Below are 21,637 nucleotides of genomic sequence, written 5' to 3'. Positions count from 1 at the left end.
GGGGGCTAGCTGGTGACTGGCAGTGGACTTATCCTGAGGTGAGGTGGGGTTAGTGGGTGGGGGGGTTCCCCTGGGAGGGGAGACCTAGCATATGTATGGGTATTGCCAGGGGGCAGCACCCAGAGCAAGGGGCACCGGGGTCCTGAGAGGGACACGGGGGCCAGAGAAGAGGAAAGGCGGATCACTGGCCTGCAGAGGGCGCTCCAGAGGCTAGTGAGCTAATTCCCTGAACGACCAGCAGGAGGTGCCGCAGGGGTGAGTCCAGATACCCTTACATACGGTGGAGAATGCGGGCATAGTGGTCCACCCCTGACACAAGGGGCCAAGGCAAGGACTGTGGACTATTGCCCAGTGCAGAGACTTGAGAACCGAAGGTGGAGAAAACCATGAGGGACTATTATTGGAGAGCCTGTGTGGCCCGTCTCGCCAAGCAGCAAGCCAGGCTGCTCCAGCTGCTGCGGGGGAGGGCACAAGGACCTCACTGGGGGCCAGGCATCTTGGGCAGGAGGCTGGTGCCAAGACCGAAGAACTGTTGGGCCTGTGGGGAACCAGGACACTTGAAGAGGGTGTGCCCTCACAGGGCCCAGGCGAGCCCTGAAGGAAGGGCTGTGCCAGAGACAGACCATGGACCGACTCGAGTGCCCCCTGTGAAGCCAACAGGGGGGCTCCAATTGTGTTGGGCCTGTGGGGAGCCAGGGCACAAGAAGGCAGAGTGCCCTCATGGAACTCGCAGGGCCCAGGCCAGCCCTGAGGTGGGCAGGGGTGAACACTGGCTGTGCCTCCTCTGCCACAAGGGGCGCTGGGGAAAGTGGCCTAGCCCCCAGAGACGGAGGGGGAGGCCAGAGGATCAGGCTGGGTCTGAGACTGCCCCGAAGGAGGGGGTGGTGACGACCAGGGCCCCAAAGAGGGGATTGTCAGGGGCAGGGAGGCCCCAGACAAACCTGGCATCCCATGGGGGAGCTGAAAAGGCAACCATGGGAACCCAAACTCTGGAAGAAGGGAGCAGGCTGCTCCTTGCACTGGAGAGCCTGAGAGCAGAGAGGGATTCCCTGCAGGCCCAGCTGAGAGGAATGCTGGGGCGTTAGGGATAGACACCCTACCCCCCCGGTGAAGGGGATCTTGAGGTGGGAGGTGTGTAGCGGGGTGGCTACCCTGCGCCTGCAGAGGGGTTTAAAACAGCCCTGGCAGAGGGCTGGGGCAAAGGGAAAAGCTACTGGGCTGATTGGGGAAGTAGCCACAGCTGGGCCATGCCCCAATCAGGCCCCAACTGGCCTGTATAAGAAGGCTGGGAGCCAGGCGCTCAAGAGTCTCTCTCTGAGTGCAGAGAGAGAAGGGCCTGGCTGCAGGGAACTAGACAGGGTACCTGGGTGGAACAGGGCTGGGGAAAGGTTGGGGAGCTGGGGAGCTCCAGCCTGGATAGCCCCAGGCTGCGGCCTGGTAATAGGCCAAGGGTACTGGGGATTGCAGAGGGCAGCCCAGGGCTAGCCCAAGGCAGCAGGTCCTAACCCAACCTTGCCGATGATGAGTGGCCTATACTGCAGTCTGCCCCAGAGAGTGGGGGCTAGCTGGTGACTGGCAGAGGCCTTATCCTGAGGTGAGGTGGGGTTAGTGGGTGGGTGGGATCCCCTCGGAGGGGAGACCTAGCATATGTATGGGTATTGCCAGGGGGCAGCACCCAGAGCAAGGGGCACCGGGGTCCTGGGAGGGACATGGGGGCCAGAGAAGAGGAAAGGCGGATCACTAGCCTGCAGAGGGCGCTCCAGAGGCTGGTGAGCTAATTCCCTGGACGACCAGCAGGAGGCGCTGCAGAGGTGAGTCCGGACCCTCTTACAGCCTGATTCTGCATTTCTTGCATATCCAAAGCTTCAAAGAGATTTTTGTAAGCAAAAAATACTGGATGAGGCCCATGCATTCTTACTTTGCAAACAATGCGCAATTACCAACCCGATACATTTATATTCTAGTATTTATATTATTTTTCTAGTGTCCTATCTTGTCATTCACATACTTGTCCTTGTGACCTGTTTCTTAATTGCCATTTCAGTATAATGCAAATGCCACTTTTGGAGCAATATCACGTTACTTTCTGCATTGTATGATATATCCCCAGAGAAGAGAACTAATTAGATATAATTGTGAAACACTTGGGCTGGTTTTCATAGGGAGAAAAAAAAAATCAGAATATTTGCTAAATATGGACTGTAAAATACTTTTGCAGTTCAACTGTTTTATGACACCAGTGTAACAGGTGAGATCACAGATTTATATGCAGGTTAAACTACATGTACAGAACTTAAATTATTGAATCCACATTAAACCAACAATTTTCACATGCCTGTAGGTATAAGATAATAAGAAAAACAGCAAAATTCCTTATTGTGATTCATTCACATAAATACCTTATGATGATTCATTCGTTTGTCATGAACATTTAAGAACAGAAACATGCACCTCTTACCTTTTGTTTTTGTCCTCTAGCTGCAAGATATAAACCATGTCATCGATAGCATGCAGTTTGGAGCTGCTGTCTCCCCATTTCAACTTTAGGCTCTGAGGGCCTGCTGCAGCACACTCTAACCGAGGAGGTAAGGGTGGTAAGGGCCTGGTTTTTGCCGTAATGAAGTGGCTAAATGGTCCAGCTCCAATTTCATTGACAGCCTGGATCCTGATCCTAAAATAAACAACAAAAATAAAGCAGGTTTAAGTAATGTGCTTTCAGAAGGCACTTTATCTAAAAAGCCCCAAAGGACAAAGCAGTTCTTGGCCTTCAGAGTGAAATCTGGTATAGCATCAATTCAATTGCTCATCTGTCCACTCCCAATAGTCTATCACTTGTCTTGGCAAACTGAAGGGCTCTTTAACCTACCCACTCTTTCCTGCTCTATCACCATCTTCTTTACATCATAGCAGCAGCAGTGAAGACGATGAGCAATGAACAAAAAGGCTAAATGTGCTATACTCTCCAGCTTAATTTCAGGGCCTTAGGGCCACATTGCAATACCCTTACTCACACAGAACAGTACCTACGCAATGAGCTGTCCAACTATAGTCAATGGGACTGCATGAACAGTAAGGCACTGCTCACTGTGAATAAGAGCATCCCAATCTACTTAGATATTCATTTTTGTTACCAATTTAGGGTCATCCTTACTCATGGTGAGTAGTTAGTCACTACACTAATAGTAACATTTCTTCACTGGGCTCCTTGCAAAGAGAGAGACTATTCAGTGTAGCTAGTGTGGCAGAATCTGGTACATGGTGATTGTGAAACATGCAACATTGAGACTGAGGTCCTCTTTTTAGTCATAAACACGAACAGCCTGGAAAATTGTTGGAAAGGTTACTGCAAATCTATCATCCGACGGTAACACCTTTTTGTCAATACAGGCCGTGGCCAGATTTGAACCACCAGCTAAGTGGTGAGTGGCTTGACACTCTGGTCCCAAGACACTGTATTATTCTAATGGATATAGCTCTTCCCACAAAGGGAGTTTTGAAAACTGGTATAATCATATCAGAGACCCCAGAATCTGTTTCTCATACTCTGAAAACTACTAAGATTAAGATTTTTCAAACTAAGTGCCAAGAAAAATGTTAGTAGTACGTAGACAGATTATGGGTGTAACTTCCAATATTACATGCCCCCTTTGAATTTTGTATGCTTAAATATTCATGGTTAAAGATTTATTTAAGAACCTGGCTCATGGTCTCATTTACCAACAGGGCTGCCCAGAGGATTCAGGGGCAAAGCAATTTTGGGGGCCCCTTCAATAAAAAAAGTTGCAATACTATAGAATACTATATTCTCGTGGGGGCCCCTGCAGGGCCCAGGGCCTGGGGCAAATTGCCCCCCAGGCTTCCCCGTGTGGGCAGCCCTGTTTACCAATGGACAAAAGCTTACTGAGCCATCTGAATCAAAATAAGTGACACTTGGGAGTAAGAGGAAGACAAATCAGCTATATAGTCATACGGTTTTCTTCTGGGAATGTTCTAGTGATTGGGTTAGGCTTCTGAACCCTATTGTTCCACCAGAGTAATGGCTCCTGGCTTCTATTACCATTTCAATCATTTGCTTCTCTGTGCCTTGGTTTAATAATTTGTGCAATGGGGATAAAATTTTCTCCTTCAATTGCAATATGTGGAAGTTCATGTTTGGAAATCCTTGAACTATATACTATATAAGCAGTAATACTGGCACAGACAAGCCAGATGTTTGCTTCAAAAATCTGTTAACGTCAAAGAGGAAAGGAGAAAAACCTACGGGGCAAACAAAATAATTATGATTTTACTAAGAATGTCCTAGTTTGGATGGCTGGACAGATGCCTCCTGCTTCAGAAATGCTATGCACAGCAGTCTAATTTTCTCATGGGAAAAGATTCTTGACAGGAGATGTTGCTTCTTCTGAGAACTACAAACCACCAAGAAGCCAGTAACTACCAGCAGAAAAACAGTCATTCACAACACTGCCCGTGCCTACTATAAGGGAAGAAGCAGCTATATGGGATCTTTCCACTTGACACAGCCACATACTTAGATTAAAAGGACATGGAAAAAATGTAGTATTCAAACTTCCAAGGATTTCTTTGCCTTAGAAAGTTTATTTTCTCTCGCATTATAAAATGCAAGAGGGAAATCCTATTCAATTAATGTAGGGAAAAAATCATTAACAAATACACCAGTAAAGAGAGTCTTGCCTGCAGAGCATGCCAATGCAATACCTCCACACACGTAACATATTGCATTAATGCAGTGATTTATACAAGGGGCAGAGCATTGCTGTACTGCCCTTGAGAAGCCTGAGAGGGGGTGTATGATTTAGGGAGTCATGTACTCTCTCTCCTACTATTCCAGGGAGGAAGTAAACTGTGAAAGAATACCCATCTCAGCGGATGCTCCCCAGCACACTAGTGTCCCAGGGTGCACTGGTGACTCCAGCCATCTCCTCTCCTGTTACTGCCCACCATTGTGAGACGCAGATGGAGTGGCTCTGCAGAGTTCACTTGCCCCTGTGCACAGGAAACAGTAGATTAAGGGGGCACCTTATACCTCCTCTACTACCTACCATGCAGAAGGGCCCTGCTCAAGTTCAAAATGCTTTTGCTTTGGAAAAACCTCCCACACAAATCCTCACAATGCTCCCTTAGGCAAGTATTAACATCTCCATTTTACAGAGGGCAATTCAGACACAAAAGGGTAAATGACTTGACAAAGGTCATGAAGTCACAAAAGGAGCCAAAGCAGAGCTAGGATTAGAACTCAGTCCTTCCTGGCTCTCTGAGCTGTGCTTTATCCACTGTCTCTTCCTTGACAGTCTTGTGCTTTTCCATAAACACTTTGGTTCCAATATTCTAATTCTGTACTTGGAAGAAAAGCCTACTGAGCAGCTAGCTTTGGCTGGAAGAATTTATTTCAAATATTTATTCCTACTAAAGAATTAATAGTCTGTCCCTCTTTCCATATACCCACATAACTTCTACTGAAGTCAGTGCACGTTATGCACATTCTTAAGGGTAGCATAGACTTTTTAAATGAATATTATAAAGCAGGGGTCGGCCACCTATGGCACGCGAGCCGATTTTTAATGGCACGCTGGAGCCTGCCGGGACTCCAGCGTGCCATTAAAAATCCTGCCCAGCCCGGGCCGCTCTCCTCTGCCCTCCGCTCCCCCCGCGGGGGCAGGGAGCAGAAGCATAGCCGTGCACACGAGGTGGGCAAATGACCCCACTCTCCCGGCACGGCAAGCTGCGGGGTCTGCGCTCGTGGGCCGGAGCGCTGCAAGCTGCCGGCCCCTCCCGCGCCTTCTCCCCTCCCCTGGAGCTCTGCCGTCATGTGCGCAGCGCTCTGGGGGTAGGGGTTGTGTGCTCCCGCGGGGCAGCGTTTGGCTCCACAGGGAAGGAAAGACGCTCCCCGCTCACCCAGAGCCCTGCCGCCGCGCGCCGAGCTCTGGGGGCCGAGGTTGCGCACTCCCACAGGGCAGCTTATCAGGCTCTGCATGGAGCCTTATGGTAAGGGGTCCGGGGCCGGGGGGATTGGATAAGGGGTGGGCGTGGGGGCAGTCAGGGGACAGGGTGGGTTGGATGGGGGGGTCTCTGGAGGGGGCAGTCAGGGAGCAGGCGGGGTTGGATGGGGCATGGGAGTCCTGGGGTCTGTCAGGGGGCAGATAGGGAGCAGGGCAGTCAGGGGACAGGGAGCAAGGAGGGTCCTGGGGGGGGCAGTTAGGGTGGGAGGTCTTTGGGGGAGGTCAGGGGACAAGGAGCTGGGGGGTTGGGAGTTCTTAAAAGGGCAGTCACCCAGCCCTCTCCCCTGAGCCCTGACCCCCCCCCCACACACACTGCCCTGAGCCCCACACACACCCCAGACCCCTGCCCTGAGCCCTGTACCTCCCTCATACACACCCAGCCCTCTGCTTGACTCCTTCATCCCACCCCCACAACTCTAGCCCTGACTCTGGCACCCCATACATCCCCAGCCCCCCCTGCCCTGACACCTGCACCGCCCCACATCCCCAGCCCCCCCACACTCCATGCACCCGCCCCATCCCCACCCACAGCACCAAACGGGAGCTCTGAACCCCCCCCAGATTCCCATCTGCACCCCTCGCATCAAATGGGAGCTGCCCAGGTAAGTGCCCCACACCCGAACCTCCTGCCCCAACCCTGAGCCCCCTTCCTCATTTTAGCTCCTGGCCTGACCCTTCACCCCCAGCCCTGTGCTCAGTGCACTGCCACCCTCAGCTCAGTGCAGAGAGAGGAAGAGAATGGCCAGAACCAGGGAGAAGGTAGGTACCCACTGTATGTGGGGAGGGCCGGGACCCCAGACTGGCAGCGGGCTGAGTGTATCTGGCAGCCAGGATCCCGGCTGGCAGGAGCCGGCGGATGGAACCCCTGAGCGGCAGTGAGCTGAGCCGCTCAGTCCACTGCCGGTCTGGGGTCCTGGCCGCCGGCCCCACACAGCCCGCTGCTGGTCTGGGGTTCTGGCTGCCGGACCCTTGCCAGCCGGGGCCCTGGCCGCAGGCCCCGCTCAGCCCACTGCCGGCCTAGGTGAACAGAACCCCAGACCAGCAGCGGGCTGAGCGGGCCGGTGGAGTAAGATCAACATTTTAATTTCATTTTAAATGAAGCTTCTTAAACATTTTGAAAACCTTATTTATTTTACAATACAACACTAGTTTAGTTATATAATATATAGACTTGTAGAGAGAGACCTTCTAAAAAACATTAAAATGTATTACCGGCACGCAAAACCTTAAATTAGAGTGAATAAATGAAGACTCGGCACACCGCTTCTGAAAGGTTGCTGACCCCTGTTATAAAGTATACTGAAAATGTTGAAATGCACCATTCTCCCATGCGGCATTGAACGTAGAATTACTCAGAGATAAAAATAACATGTTTGACTGTAAAAAGAAATCACTTTCTGCCCTCAGAACGCTGGAATGCTCATTGGCCTCATCCAGATTTGTGTGTGTTCTGTACAGGTCAGGCCTCAGAGCCTTTTCCTATACAGTACAATATTTCTTGGAGGTGGCAATGTGTTTAGAGATCAAGTATTCGGAATTCACTTTCATCTTTATTGCCTCTCACTTGATTGTTCTAAATTAGAACTAACTGTTGCATGCTCTTTATTTCACTGTCTTCTGTCCTGTTTTTAACTCTGTCCTGTGCTGAAATAAATGTTCCATTCTGTAAACCTTTAAGGGGAGGTCAAGAGAGAAGCCAGGAAGATATACGAGAAGAATGTTGGTTTCCAAATCACGTTTGTCATTCACTGCTTTAAAAATGCGTGGTTTCTGATTATGTTGCTTTTTAAGATGCATTTCTTTAAAAGTCGCTTTTTTGAATGCTCTAATTTCAACTTAAGACAATTTAGTATTAAGAAGTGAAAAAGTGTAGATGTCATTTTATTTCCATTTCTTTCCACCCTATTTTCTAGACTACAGTTTAAATTAAGAGGCCACATACTGTATACTAGGTCTTTACATTTAAAGTCCTATATCACAGAAACAGCATGATTTATTGAATGGACTGAACATTGAACTAAGAACCAGGAATTCATAATACTATTTCCAGTTCTGTCACTAATTTGCCTTTGAGTTATTTTTCCTCTCAGCATTTAGTTGCTCTGCAAAATGGGTATGAAACTACTTACCTACCATACATCAGTGTTTTGAGGATTAGTCAGATAACGTTAGTTTTCAATGTGCTAAGTAGTAGTAGCGTTATAGTGATCGTCAAGATTTCTTACAGACCAAACCAGTGCAAGTAAGGAGTGTTTCTTTATTTCTTAAGATTCTGATCTCTGTTACACGAGTGTAAATCAGAAATAACTCTACTGAAGAGAATGGAATTACACTAATTTAAAACCTTTGAGATCAGAACCAGGCCTTAAAACTCAATTTCATTTTCGCAAGCTACTTTCATAGATTCACAAATAGTGTTCTGCATTTGATGATGCAATGGAGGTAACTAACAAATACAAAAACTATGGTATGATTAAGATAAAGCAGGTCAAAAAAGCTAAAGAAAAAGAAGCATAGACATTGAAACTGACTGACTACTTTACTGGTATTATGAGAGGCATAATTAATGCAGCCTTTTTTCTTACTTCACATTGTACGCTCATTATTTCAGCTTCAAAAGTCATGTATTAACACATAATGGCTTTCCAAGGTGAAAATAGGTGGAAATAATTTTCAATTTTCAATAGGAAGCTGAGAATTCATCATCTAGTAATGACATATGGACAGTGATACGTGACTAAATTAAGAAATATCAGCTTTTTGCAGGGAGTTTAAAGCAATGAATTCATAAACAGAGGTTCCATTACTTTTACATTTTGCAGTAAATAAACCAAACCTCACCCAAAACAAACCACCTGTCCCCAAATCATTTAAGCTTCAACCATTCCTCCATGACAGTATCACATTTTGAAGAAAGAATTATGAGATCATTAGCAATTTCATTTAAATGTCATCTTGTATTTCTTAAACCTATTTTTAAAAGATGGAGGTGTGTGCATGTATGTTCACAGATATATATACTCCTGAACCAGGAAAATTAGAAGGCTGGTGAAAACTGCAGTCAGCCTCAAATCAAAATAAAAGGCATCTTCCCAAACGTATGCCTCGGAAAAGCAACAACTGGTGGGTTGTTTGAGTCTACCAAATTACAACTTGCCAGGCAAGTCCTCACTGACGCTATCACTTGTAAGTCTTCGCCAAGTTGCTACTGTCAGTGTAATGCTGGGCATATGGGGCTGTGTGTATATCCATCTGTTAATACAGCTGTATATGATGGGCCAGACTGCACTGGCCTTCATGTGGGTGCATATGAGGAAGTGAGACTCAAGGAATACTTACACTCCCTCTCTTTTTCTCTGTGGTACTGTTATTTATTATTTGTATTAAGGTAGCGCCTAGAGGCTAAGACCACATTGTGGAAGACCCTGTACAAGCACTTAACTACAGTAAGCAAATAACTAATTTTTCAGTTTGGTGGCCGAACTGAAAAATCCCACATCAATTTGGTTAGTTTTGTTTTTTTCCTTGATAAAAAAAACAAATAGAAAAACATTTACTCAGGTCAAACGAAAGGGCTAAAATGTCGACATTTTAAAAACAACATTTCATTTAGAAACAGTTCATTTAAAAAAAATGTAAAAACAAAATGTTTTAACATTTCTACTTTTTTTTTCCTGCTGAAACTATTTGCTAAATTAGAACCAAATTTGTGAATAGTTTTGGAGTCCTGAAAAATGCATTTTTTCGGTAAAATTTCTATTTACTGAAAAAATTTTGCCCAGCTCTACATATAACAAAGCTGGCCCAAACAGCTTTCACTCTAAGTATAAGACTACAGGCAACAGATACATAAGACAGATAGGGGAGAACAAGGAAACAGTGAAACAATCATTACAAACATCTATATATGCACACAATTTATTTTTATTTAAGACTTTATATTGAAATATTTGTGTTAAAAACCATTCATAAAGTCACTCTGACCCAGCCTTCTAATAGTGATTTCTAAGGTAAGCTTAAAAAATGCTGAAACAATGGAGGGTTTTTTAGGGCTACTTTCAAATGAATCAAGCATAATTTTAAAACAAATACTTGGACAATGGAAATAGTAAATTTGGGGGACACTACCTAATGCTTCTAGTCTTGGCATCAGACCGCTCTATCACTTGTATCCATTTTTGTATTTTTCCACTGTCTCTTTTAAACAAACATCATTTTTCAAACCAGGCAAATTTAGAAACTCTTATAGGACCTTCAATAACCGATCATATTTTAAAATGTTCTTGATCCCGGAAAATAAACACTCTGAAAAGGATGCTATTTTTGATTTGGTAATGGAATAATTTGTACAGTATTCCATTTGCAAGCTGAAAAATCACTTCTGAAGCATTCTTAAGCAGCCTGACATGAGAAGTGTTTGATATACAAGTTCTCATAAAATTAATGCAATTTACTCATTCTTGTGAAAAGCAATGTCTAATAGCTAGGATAGCAAATATAAACTAGAAAGGAGAAAGATCAGCGTGAAAAATAGGATTGATGACTAATACTATAGCCTAGATTAAGCTGAATTAAACATTTTGTGATAGAATCAGTAGCGTAGCTAGGGGGGTTCAGGGGAAGCAGCCGCTTCCCCTCAGTAAATTTTTCAAAAGCGGCGCCTGCCGGACCGTCGCTGGGGTCCTGCAGGCAAGTAGGGGGGCAGCACGGCCGGACTCCGGAGGAGCCATTGGGGAGGGGGGGCGGTGGGCATGGCCAGAGGAGCCAAGGGGCCGCCGCCTCAGCCATCGCGCCCCACGTGGCCCCAACATCGCAGCCGCCTCCTGCGGCGGCTCAGGGCTCAGCGGCCGAGCACTCCGCAGTTGGCGGGCAGCTTCCTTCTCCCCAGCAGCTTCCTGGCCGAGGGAAGCAGGAAGCTGCCGGGGAGAGGGAATCTGCCCGCCAGCTGCCCCTCACCCGCTGCGAGCTCCTCCTCTGCAGCGCTGCCCGCCGCGGGGCTGGGGCTCTCTCGGGGCTCTGCCCTGCACATGCCCAGCACCCCCGGGGCTGCTCCTGCCTCCCTGGGCTGGCCCCAGATCCCCTCTCCCGGGGGGCTGGGGTCCTGCTGCAGCTTGCGCCCCTCTGCCTCCTCCGCGGGGCAGGCAGCCCCAGGGGGTTGAGGCTGTGCCACCCCTTCCCCAGCTTCCCCCTCCAGGCTCCAGCAGCCCCCACACTGCCCTGCCGGGCCTGTTCAGCCCTCGGCCCCAGCAGGGGGCTAACCTGGGATGGGGTTCGTGCCTGGCGTGCTCTGTGCTTGGGGCGAGGTGGAGATGGAGGAGCAGGCGTTCAGCAGCCCCGCTGGCCAGACTACCAGCTCCATGGAGCCGCCGCCGCCTCCTCGAAGCCAAGCGAGGCCGCGGAGACCCAGTGGGACCCCGCGCCCTCCCCAGTCAGGGAAGAGACTGAGAGTCCCTCCCCTTCGGCCCGGACGGGAAGGTGAGTGACTGAGCGCGCGTTGGGCGTTCGGCCCGGGGCCCCGTGCCCCATCCCCCTGCCCAATGCCCCCCGCAACACATCCCGCCCGGTGCCCCCCAGGGCCCGCCAGGTGCAGGTGAAGGGGGCAGCCCGGCCCGGGGGAAGCCGCAGCAAAGCCCCGCCTGGAGCTGGTGCAGGAGACCAGCGGGGCTCTTAGCCCACACTCTGGCATCAGCCTGCGGCGGGGAGTGGAGCCACCCCCCCACCGGCTCGGCTCAGCCCAGCCCCGCTCTTAAAGAGACGCGGACCCCACCGCGGCTTGGCCTGGCCCGGCCCGGGGAGGTGTCAGGGTGTGTGCAGGGGGCTCCTGGGTGCCTGCAGAGCCTTAACAATAGATGGGTCTGGAGGAGCCAGCCAAGGGGGGGGGCGCGCGCGGAGCGGCCGGAGGAGGAGCCAAGGGGGGAGACGCCTTTTTTATGTTTGCTCCCCCTGCTCTTAAAACCTGGCTATGCCACTGGATAGAATAAGACATTATTTCTAGTTTGACAGTGGTACCTGTCAGCTCTGTGATCTTGGGGAACCAGGGCGCAGTACCCAGCCTATCTGACTCACCAAAGACTTCCCTCTCCACCCCCAGCCTCTGCTTGAACCAAAACTGATCAAAAGAAAGACTTACAAAAAGCAATGAAAAGGCAGTAGGAGACACACCTAAACCCTTGGGATAAGGATGATAGTATTTAGGAAACTCCCCTAGCCTCATTTGCATCGAAGATGGGACAAGGAGGCATCTCCATTAGCATACAGAACAGAGATTCCAAGGCAAGAACCGCAGGGAACTCTGGGACCAGAAAAGCAGGGAAGCACTGCATGATGGGGGATCTCTGTTCCAGATGTTAATGAATCCACACCTGCACACACCCACCTGAGTAGTTATCAGACCAATTCTAGTAATAAATCCTTTATTGTGAGCTCCCTCCAAGGAAAACTACCCAAAGCCAGGAATGATCAGCTCCCATTGTCTAGTCTGAACAAAACAACTTTGGTATACTCCCATGTTTACACATAAACAAATCTAATGTTCTCCCTTTAACCATTGTTGTTTCTCTACAAAAACCCCTACCCATGCTCAAGTAAGTGTTCTGATGCCTGGATCCAAAATCTGCATCAGTTCCATTGCGACTTCATCTTCTCCTGACTAATCGTGCTGGGGGCTCTGCCTGTCTCCAGCACTCTGGACCCTCAGCTACCACCACTGCCTGGAAACCCCGATCCATTCAAGCTTCATGGAGTGGTGAGAACCCAGCTCTCTCTCTCTCTCTCTAGATATAGCCTTCTGACCCTAACTTGTGTGATCAGTTACAGTTTTGTAAACCCGACTTATAATATTAAATCTAACTTAAATTTGATTATAAAAGTGTTTTGTTTGTTTGGCTCCCCTATGGTTATTACCTGGCAATAAATAACTTTCATGATTAAACTAGTTGCTTCTCTCTCTCTCTCTTCCCCCCCCACCCATGGATTTTTTTTTTTGGTTTCCTCATTCGCTCTGCAGCAAGGCTCCTCTGACCCAAGCTAAAAGATCCCTGCAATGCCCAAAAATCCCGTGGGGTTTGCTCATCAAGTGGGTTACTACCAGAACAATTGTAACGTGAAAGTGGAGATAGAGACATGCGGAACCTGGGACATTTGCGAGTGGCAGATTGAAAGTGCTGCTCGACCCAGCCTGCTCAGGCATGCTCTATTCCGCTGCGGTGCCCATGGCATATGAGGGTGACAGCTTGGAGATGCTGGTCGACCTAGGGTTACCATATTTAAAAGAAAAAAAGAGGACCCTCCACAGGGCCCTGGCCCCGCCCACTTTCCACCCCCAGCCCTGCCCCCTCCTCCCTCCCACTCCCAGCCACGCGAAAAGGGCTGCCCGAGTGCTACCGGCTTCACCGTTTGCTGGGCAGCCCACAGACCCTGCGCCCCCGACCGGCACTTCCCCAGCGCAGCTGGAGCCCGGGAGGGGAAGCGCCCAGCCGGGGGGCGCAGGGTCTGGAGGCTGCCCGGCAAACCATGAAGCCGGTAGCGCTTCGGCTGGGCACTTCCCCTCCTGGGCTCCGGCGGCGCAGGGTCTGGAGGCATGGGGGCTACCCAAAGCCCGTAGCACTCGGCTCTTAAACAGAGCCGAAGAGTCGGGGAGGAGCAGAGCCGCCGCGGCCGGAGGCTCTGCTCCTCCCCTGACTCTTCAGCTCTGTTTAAGAGCCGAGCTGCCCGAGCGCTACCGGCTTCGGGCAGCTCCCATGCCTCCGGACCCTGCGCCGCCGGAGCCCGGGAGGGGCAGTGCCCGGCTGGCGGCTGGGGTCCGGAGGCAAGGGGACTGCCTGAAGCCCATAGCGCTCGGACAGCTCGGCTCTTAAACATAGCCGAAGAGTCAGGGGAGGAGCAGAGCAGCCGTGGGAGGGGAAGTGCCTGGCCAGCATTTTCCCGGACACGTTCGGCTTTTTGGCAATTCCCCCCGGACGGGGGTTTGATTGCCGAAAAGCCGGACATGTCCGGGAAAAACTGGACGTATGGTAACCCTAGCTCGACCCAGCCTACTTGAGTCCAGGGACATATAAGGGATCAGCTTGGGAGCGCTGATTAACCCTGTCCTCTCAGAGGCGCTCTGTTAATGTGTGTTTGTGTGTGTTCGTCTGATTCTGGGGCTGGAAGAACCCAGCCCTGGGGAACCTAGGTCCTGCAGGTTAGCTCCATTAGGAGGGAACTTGCAGAAGGGAGAAGCACAAGTGACACAAGCAGTACATTGATACAAGTACAGAACCCCCCCGGAAGAGTAACATTAATAAATGAGCATATCCCAAAGTAATGGGCAATGCTGGTAACAACAGTGACTAACCTGATCCTTCAGTCCTTAAGAAGGCAAAACTGCAGTATTAGACTCAAAATTCTACTTTATCTAAAGTATTAATATGGTCCCCATTGCCTTAGTATCGAAGCACAACACCATATTTAATGCGTTTATCCTCACAACATTCCTGTAAGGCGCCTTATTCCCATTTTACAGCTGGGAAACTGAGACCCAGGATGATTAAGTGACTTTGACAAGGTGACAGAGGAAAGTCTGTAATGGAGGTGTACTTGAACCCAGATCTCCCAAGCTAACACCGGACCATCCTTCCTCCCTACGAGCCTGCTTTGGAGCACTGAAATGAATGGGGAGGCTTTATAATTATTTTAGCTGGCGTAGCAGGAGGTCTGCAGTCCTTACTCAGGCAAAACTCCATCGTCTTAAAAAGGAAGAAAGAAGCATAATCTATTCAGGACTTTTAATGGTTAAATACACACACAAAAATTTATAAACATTTGTGAGCTCTGGAATGGAACATTGAGCCCAATTTTACAGGTCCTTATTGGGTAAAACTTCTATTGGTAGTTCAAGGTCAGCTGGACTGAGCCCTTTGCTTCAAAACACAAATCTCAATCCTCAGAGATATTTTCATATCTGTTTTCATTCAGAAAGGCTTTCCCGTGACATGGTTTACAAATCACAACTGCTATGTTTTTATTTATATAGATGCTAATAAGCCAAATTTAAAATAAGTTATCCTATTAAAAGAAATACTCAGTAAACAAGTCTGCTAAATTGCTTGGGGGTGTGAAGGGGACAGGAGGGAGGATGGGAGGGGGGAATCACAACAGTACAGCATGGTTAATGAGGAAAAATAGAAAGACAAAACATAGGTACACTTTGTTCCTAACAGAAAAATAAAAGATACTTTTAATTGCTGAATTTTTGGGGAGAAAGTTTTTCACAGTTTTCAGCTGGAATATCATGGGCTATTTATTCACTTACAGTCTTATCAAATCACACAAAAAACAATTAAAGGAAGTTTTGACAGAAATTACATCTTGATTTGATAAAAATACTGTTGCAATATATAATCTCAATTTCTGTAATTGTACTTCAAAAATATACAAGGAGCTGTACGGCAGTAAACGCTCAGAGAAAGTCTAGTAAAGAAACCAAACCATTGGACCTGATGCAGAAATTATGGGTGGAATTCTATGACCTATGTTATACAAGAGGTCAGAATAGAAGAGTTTAACAACTTTCACTTAATAAAAAGTAAGGGTCTCCTTCTGCAAACCTTTACGTGCTCACGTACTTTATATCTCCTCTGCAGTCAATGAGATTATTCTTGCATAGTATAAATTAACTGTGTGAGTAAAGATATGCAGGATGAGGCCCTAAATTTGAGGATGAAGATATTTACTTTTTTATTATTACTGTGAATATACATATACACACAAACACACAGAGTGATACACACACACACACAGAGTGATATACACACACACACACACACACACACACACACACACACACACACACACACACACACACACACAAAGTTGGGAGTATTGAATAGGAATAAGGAACTGATACATCCCCTGTACACAGCATTGGAGAAACCAACACTGGAATACTGTGTCCAGTTCTGATGTCCACACTTCAAAAAGGATGCTGAAAATTGGAAAGGGTTCAGAAGAGAGCTACAAGTATAATTCGAAGAGTGAGAAACCTTTTTGCTGAGAGACTTAAATAGTTCAGTCTCCTTAGCTTATCAAAGAGAATATAAAGAGGTGACTTGATTGTGATCTATTCTGTAAGTATCTACGCTGGGAGATTTCAAAATAGGTTTCTTTAATAGCACACAGCCACATAAAATCTAATGACTGGAAGTTGAAACTAGACAAACTCAAATGGGAAATAAGATGCAACTGAGGGTAATTGATCACTCATGTACCAAGGAATGTGTGTGGTGTATTTTCCATCATTTGAAATAGTTAAATCAAGATTGGATATCTCTTTCTAAAAGATATGACCTAGCTCAACGAGAAGTTATGGGCTTGATGCAGAAATTACTGGGTGAATTTCTATAGCCTGTGTTATTCAGGAGGTCTGACTGTATAATCATAACAGTCCCTTCTGGAATGAATATATACAAGTCTAAGCAACAAAGGCAAGATTTCAATAACACATAATAGAGAATTTAAAAAAATGCCACTTGTTCTTTAGGTTCAGGGCCTAATTTTGAGAGATAAGGAATATTTCCTTTGAGGCATTGCATGTTCTCAACACTTCGCAGGATCAAACTCGATTGGAAGACAATGTGCTCAACTCTACAATCAATCCCGTTTCCTTTTTTAAAATGAAAGCTTAGATACTGGAAAGCAACAATATTGGGAGAAAAACTATTTTCAAAGAATCCACAATTTTTTTTGTGCTAAAGATTTAGGGTTTTCTTTGTTAAACCTTAACCAGGCTTTTATTTTTGCTTATGTCAGCAATTATTTCTATTTATCATTTATATCACTTTGAAGTCCAAGTTCCTGATTGCCCTCATTAAATGGCTTAAATATGAGTGCAAAAATGATCAAGGCAATTATTTGTGCCTGCAAAAATGAAGGTCAGCACATGAAATTTTGCTCTAACACTTTAGTACTAATTAACTGAAATGACTGTTTCCATTTTTGTTACAGAAAAGCAGATCCTGGGAGTTGCATTTTGATATTACATATTTTTCCTCTCTCAAGAGCACAAAAATAAGCACATAATATACAACAAGAGCATCTGAAGCATTCCATTTTATGCCCTTGTTCAGTGACAATGTCAAACTGTGTCATGTTAATTTTAAACAGTCCATTAGTGTGCAGAGTAATCTTGAAATGCACATAGTTGACCATGGGCTTATATAATAAGCCAACAGCATGAACCCTTTCAACAAGTCCATAAACTGGGCTAGAGCCTTGTGACAAACAATTTCCCTTAGTTACAAAGAGCTGCACTGAAGAAGAACACTTCAGCATGTATGGATTTTGCTAGCTACAAGTGAACTCAGAAGCAGTTGAAGCAGACATTAGTATTAAAAAGATGGTGGGCAAATCATTTTGCTAGATCAGTACAATCTTTGTACCAGATAAAGCTGAACCTCCCAAAGTTCTCTGGGGCAGGTAGGTAAAGTTAAAGTGCAGCTAGTCACATGACCAATTTGACTACCAACCAAACATATCCAAAGCATCTAAATTTTGGGACATATTTACAGATCTTTAAGTGGAAGAATCTGTCACACATACTATCAGATGATCTTCATGCTGTTTACAGTGAAGTGATTTGCATATCTAAGGGTTTTATTTTATTTAAACTATTTTTATACTATCAGCTCAGTGTGCAGACTTACTTGGTAAACTACTGCTGTGCAAAATACGCATTTTTCCAATTTTGGTTCTCGTTAACTAGAGGTTTGCTTTGAGATTCTGGCTTCAAACAAATCCAAAACCTCGTAGTGAAATGTGACTGAAACCACAGAGTTTTGACTAGTTTTGCTGACTTTAAACTCTCACCAGGCTTGTCAAGAGATTTGATAATCTCCGAGGTCTTGCTTAATGTTTGGGTTTGGAAAGAAACCTAATGCCAGGTAGCTTTCACTGCACAAAAATAAAATAAATAAATAAATAAAAAATAAAATATATGGAGATATACCTATCTCATAGAACTGGAGGGGACCCTGAAAGGTCATTGAGTCCAGCCCCCTGCCTTCACTAGCAGGGACATGTACTGATTTTGCCCAGATCCCTAAGTGACCCCCTCAAGGACTGAACACTCAACCCTGGGTTTTAGCAGGCCAATACTCAAACCACTGAGCTATCCCTTCCCCTTTGTTCCCCCCACAAATTTCACACAGCTTTACTATAGCCCTATATATCATAAAATAATAATACTTCCAATTCAGAGCAGCTCAAAGGGATTTGTAAATAGCAATTAATTAAACCTAACAACCTTCTTATGTTATGCATAGGTAATATGATGATTGGTGCCCTAAAAATATCATAGATAGACTGGATATACACAGATAGTGTGTGTGCGCACGCGTCTGAGAACATAGATGACAAAAACAAAGAAGGAAAGGGTTAAAAAAAAATCCAACAACAATTATTTTAAAAGTTTCTTTCTTCAGAGCTATTTTTATTAGCACAATACTACACACTATGGTCAATGCTGTATGAGCTGCTCCTGCAACTTCGCTTTGGCCCTTTGCTTTCCAAGACAGCTGAGGTATGGTATTGTCTGAAAAGTACAAGATGCCCTGCCATGTATTTTTGCTTCCTGACTCAACACTTACTTCTTGTTGTTCTCATCGTACCATTTTTAGAAGCTTGGTCCCACAGCAATCATTGTGACCAGTTAAATAGTTAATGTTTATGGTTTCACTTTTTCATTCAGATCAGAGACAATCAGACTCCTCAGCTAAAATCACATAATTTAATATGGCGCCTTATGAAGAGTAAAGAAGTTAGAATGTAAACTAAGATTCAGGACATAAATCATAGCACGACCTCAATATAATAGTCCTGCTCAGAGGGAGCCAGAACAAGAGTTTCAGAGAAAGAACTCCTGTATGATTAGTGAAGATGAACCTAAAGTTTATCTCAACTTTTAGTTCTGATCTCTTTTTCCAGGCTTTGGAGATCAGGACACCTACCTAACAGCAGCTATAGAAGAACAAAACATGAGCTTTAAAAAAAAAAAAAAAAAATCAGAATTTTTAGATGCCCCATTTTCTGTGACCCAGTTATTAATATTAATGAAAAGTGCTGGCTGATTGTATCGAGTCACTTGGTGCTGATCAAAGCCTTTTATTTGGTTTTAGTTGCTCCTGCATCTGATCTCACATATAATAAGGAGAAAACAAGATGTTCCAGACCAACTAAGGGCAGCACTTAAAAAAATTGAGTAGCAGCTCACAAGACGAACAAAGGTTATATGTGATAATACTTAGTCCTGCTGATAATACTTAGTCCTGCCTTGAGTGCAGGGGACTGGACTAAAAGACTTCTTGAGATCCCTTCCAGTCCTATGATTCTATGAAGAGGAAAAAGATTTGATTTTTTTTTCTTTTGATGGCTCCTCTTTTAAAATTTCTAAAGTGAATGTAGTGCCCAGACAACAGAAGCCTCCTCACGCTGTCCTGCTTCTTCTAGGACCACTGGTAGGGGGGAGAGTAGTTCTGTCTCATGCCTAGTCAATCCTTTAAGACTGCCAAGAAGGTCATAGTTCTGATGAAGAATTTTGTCGGGTTGACATTTGTCCAGCTGGATCTGGACTAAAACTTCCAGCTCATTTGATATAAGCCACTGATGGGTCTTTAAATACTAATTACGTTTGGTCATTATCAGTGTTGGCTGGATTTGAACCTGAAAGCGAAAGGTTCCATATCCCAGTAGCAATCCCTGAGTCATCCAGTTGCAGTTTATATTCATGTTTTACATTTCCACAACCTGGTAGAAATCTAGATGCCACTATACCATTCTCAGTGCTATTGTGTTAAAATTTGAAAAAGAGTGGTGCATTCTAGCTAGGCTACACAATGCTTGCATGATTATTCATGAAAAATGACAGTCTGTACTGTGTCTAATTTCTTCAACTGTACAATTACATATCTATTAGAATAACTGTTTTTTTTTTTTAAAAAGAGCTTCCTTGACATGATCAATTCCACTGTGTATTACTATTCGTCTGCTCGTCACTATTTAAGATAATTTAAATTCTAGCAGCAATTAGAAAGACATCATGAAAAGCATGAAAACCAGATTAGTTCAAAGAATGAATACACATTCGGAGAAGCCATTTTAGAATAAAATTTAGAATTTGAGTTCAGCCAATCACTTTTAATCCCAAATTTCATCCTCTTTAGTTATTGTTTTCATATTAAAGAGATGGCAAATATATCTACTCAAAAGAACATACATTAAATCACCATTTTAAACAGTACGCAACTTATTCACCATATAAGAAAATTACTATAGTTAATACCTATAACCACTTAACAGAATATTACTGATTAGAATCTGAAACATGATACATTGCAATGAACACAGCACTATGTTAGTTAGAAGCGTTTATCATTTCCGATTTCTGGAATGTACATTTGTCAACTGCTCTTGGGACAGTCTCTTTAGAGGACTGAGGTCTCCCCTCTACTCATCTCAAATTAGCCTAGTCCATCAATTTAGACTCCTTTTAGATTATCAGCCCTTAAATTTCAGGACTTGTAGTCTTCCTTTGTCTCCCTGTCAGTTTCTTAGAGGCAGGCTGCCACAGGGCACTTGCCCCTCCACTAGCCCCTCCACTAGCCTTTCTGCCTCCCCATCTTTCTGTTTTTCCTTTATTGCTACACGTTTTCCTTATTGGTCCCAGCTGAGGGTGGATGCCTCCATGACCGGACATTCTGGCAGCTGAGCTAGGGGCTGGTGAGCCTGGTTGCCTGTAAGCCACGAAGACCCTCCTCTCCCTTCTGCCTGTGTTCAGTATGGGGTTTGTAAACCTCATTAGATTATTATGAATTTTATCTGTCTTGGTCTTGCTATTTGCTTCATAGATTAACTAATACGGTTTCCAAACACATAAGACAAAAACAAGGACAAAGCACATAGAGAAAATAAAGAAGATAAATGGGGGCGGGAAATAGAGACAAAAGAAGATAGAAAAAGGTGAACGAAGAGAACAGGTCTTCAAACCTGAACTACTCCAATTCACTCCATAAAGACATCATTACACTTTTGCTAGATGTTTAAGGATAGTGACTTTTTTTTTCATGATATATTCTATAAAGATTCCCTATATCGAGTTAATCTGTGTGATATCAACATGAGTTTTCATTACTGTACTGAGAAATGGAAGGATGATGATACTCACCGGTATGAGGTTTCTGGAAGCAGATCATCAATAACATAACTTGTAACGTTACTAACTGGAATGCTAATGTCGCCAAGGTCAATGTTGTAAGAAGTAATCTCAGACCCATTATTGCACGGTTCTTCCCAGTTTAAAACAAGGCACGCAGAGGGTGATATCTGATAGGCATCCATATGCTCATCCTCCAATACAGAGAGGGTACAGACTGCATCAGGTACTGATGCTGGAGTCCTGCAGGTCACTAGATCGCTGTAGGGTCCAGCTCCTGCCTGGTTTATAGCCTGTGGAACAAAATAATGTTTTTAGAGCAACACACATTTCATTTCACAAGGCAATCAAATAAACTTAGACCAATGTATCTTGCAGTCTGCATCACCTTAATAATGCATCACTTAATAATTTATGCCATTTATCTACATGA

At 45.5% G+C, this 21,637-nt stretch overlaps 1 protein-coding gene across 2 annotated transcripts in view; it reads right to left on the bottom strand.

Moving 5' to 3' along the window:
• The window catches only part of FNDC3B (fibronectin type III domain containing 3B), a 378,401-nt gene that overhangs the window by 39,357 nt on the left and 317,407 nt on the right, over positions 1–21,637 (bottom strand). For both annotated transcript variants that reach the window (XM_034782468.1, XM_034782469.1), the window contains exons 22-23: positions 21,217–21,497; positions 2,459–2,671 (exon numbers count right to left, since the gene is read on the bottom strand). In XM_034782468.1, the coding sequence (XP_034638359.1) occupies positions 2,459–2,671; positions 21,217–21,497 (494 nt within the window). The remainder of the gene's footprint in view (positions 1–2,458; positions 2,672–21,216; positions 21,498–21,637) is intronic.

Source organism: Trachemys scripta, chromosome 9, assembly GCF_013100865.1.
Source record: "Trachemys scripta elegans isolate TJP31775 chromosome 9, CAS_Tse_1.0, whole genome shotgun sequence".
NCBI classification, from domain to species: domain Eukaryota; kingdom Metazoa; phylum Chordata; order Testudines; family Emydidae; genus Trachemys; species Trachemys scripta.
This window is presented reverse-complemented; position numbering and strand designations above follow the sequence as displayed.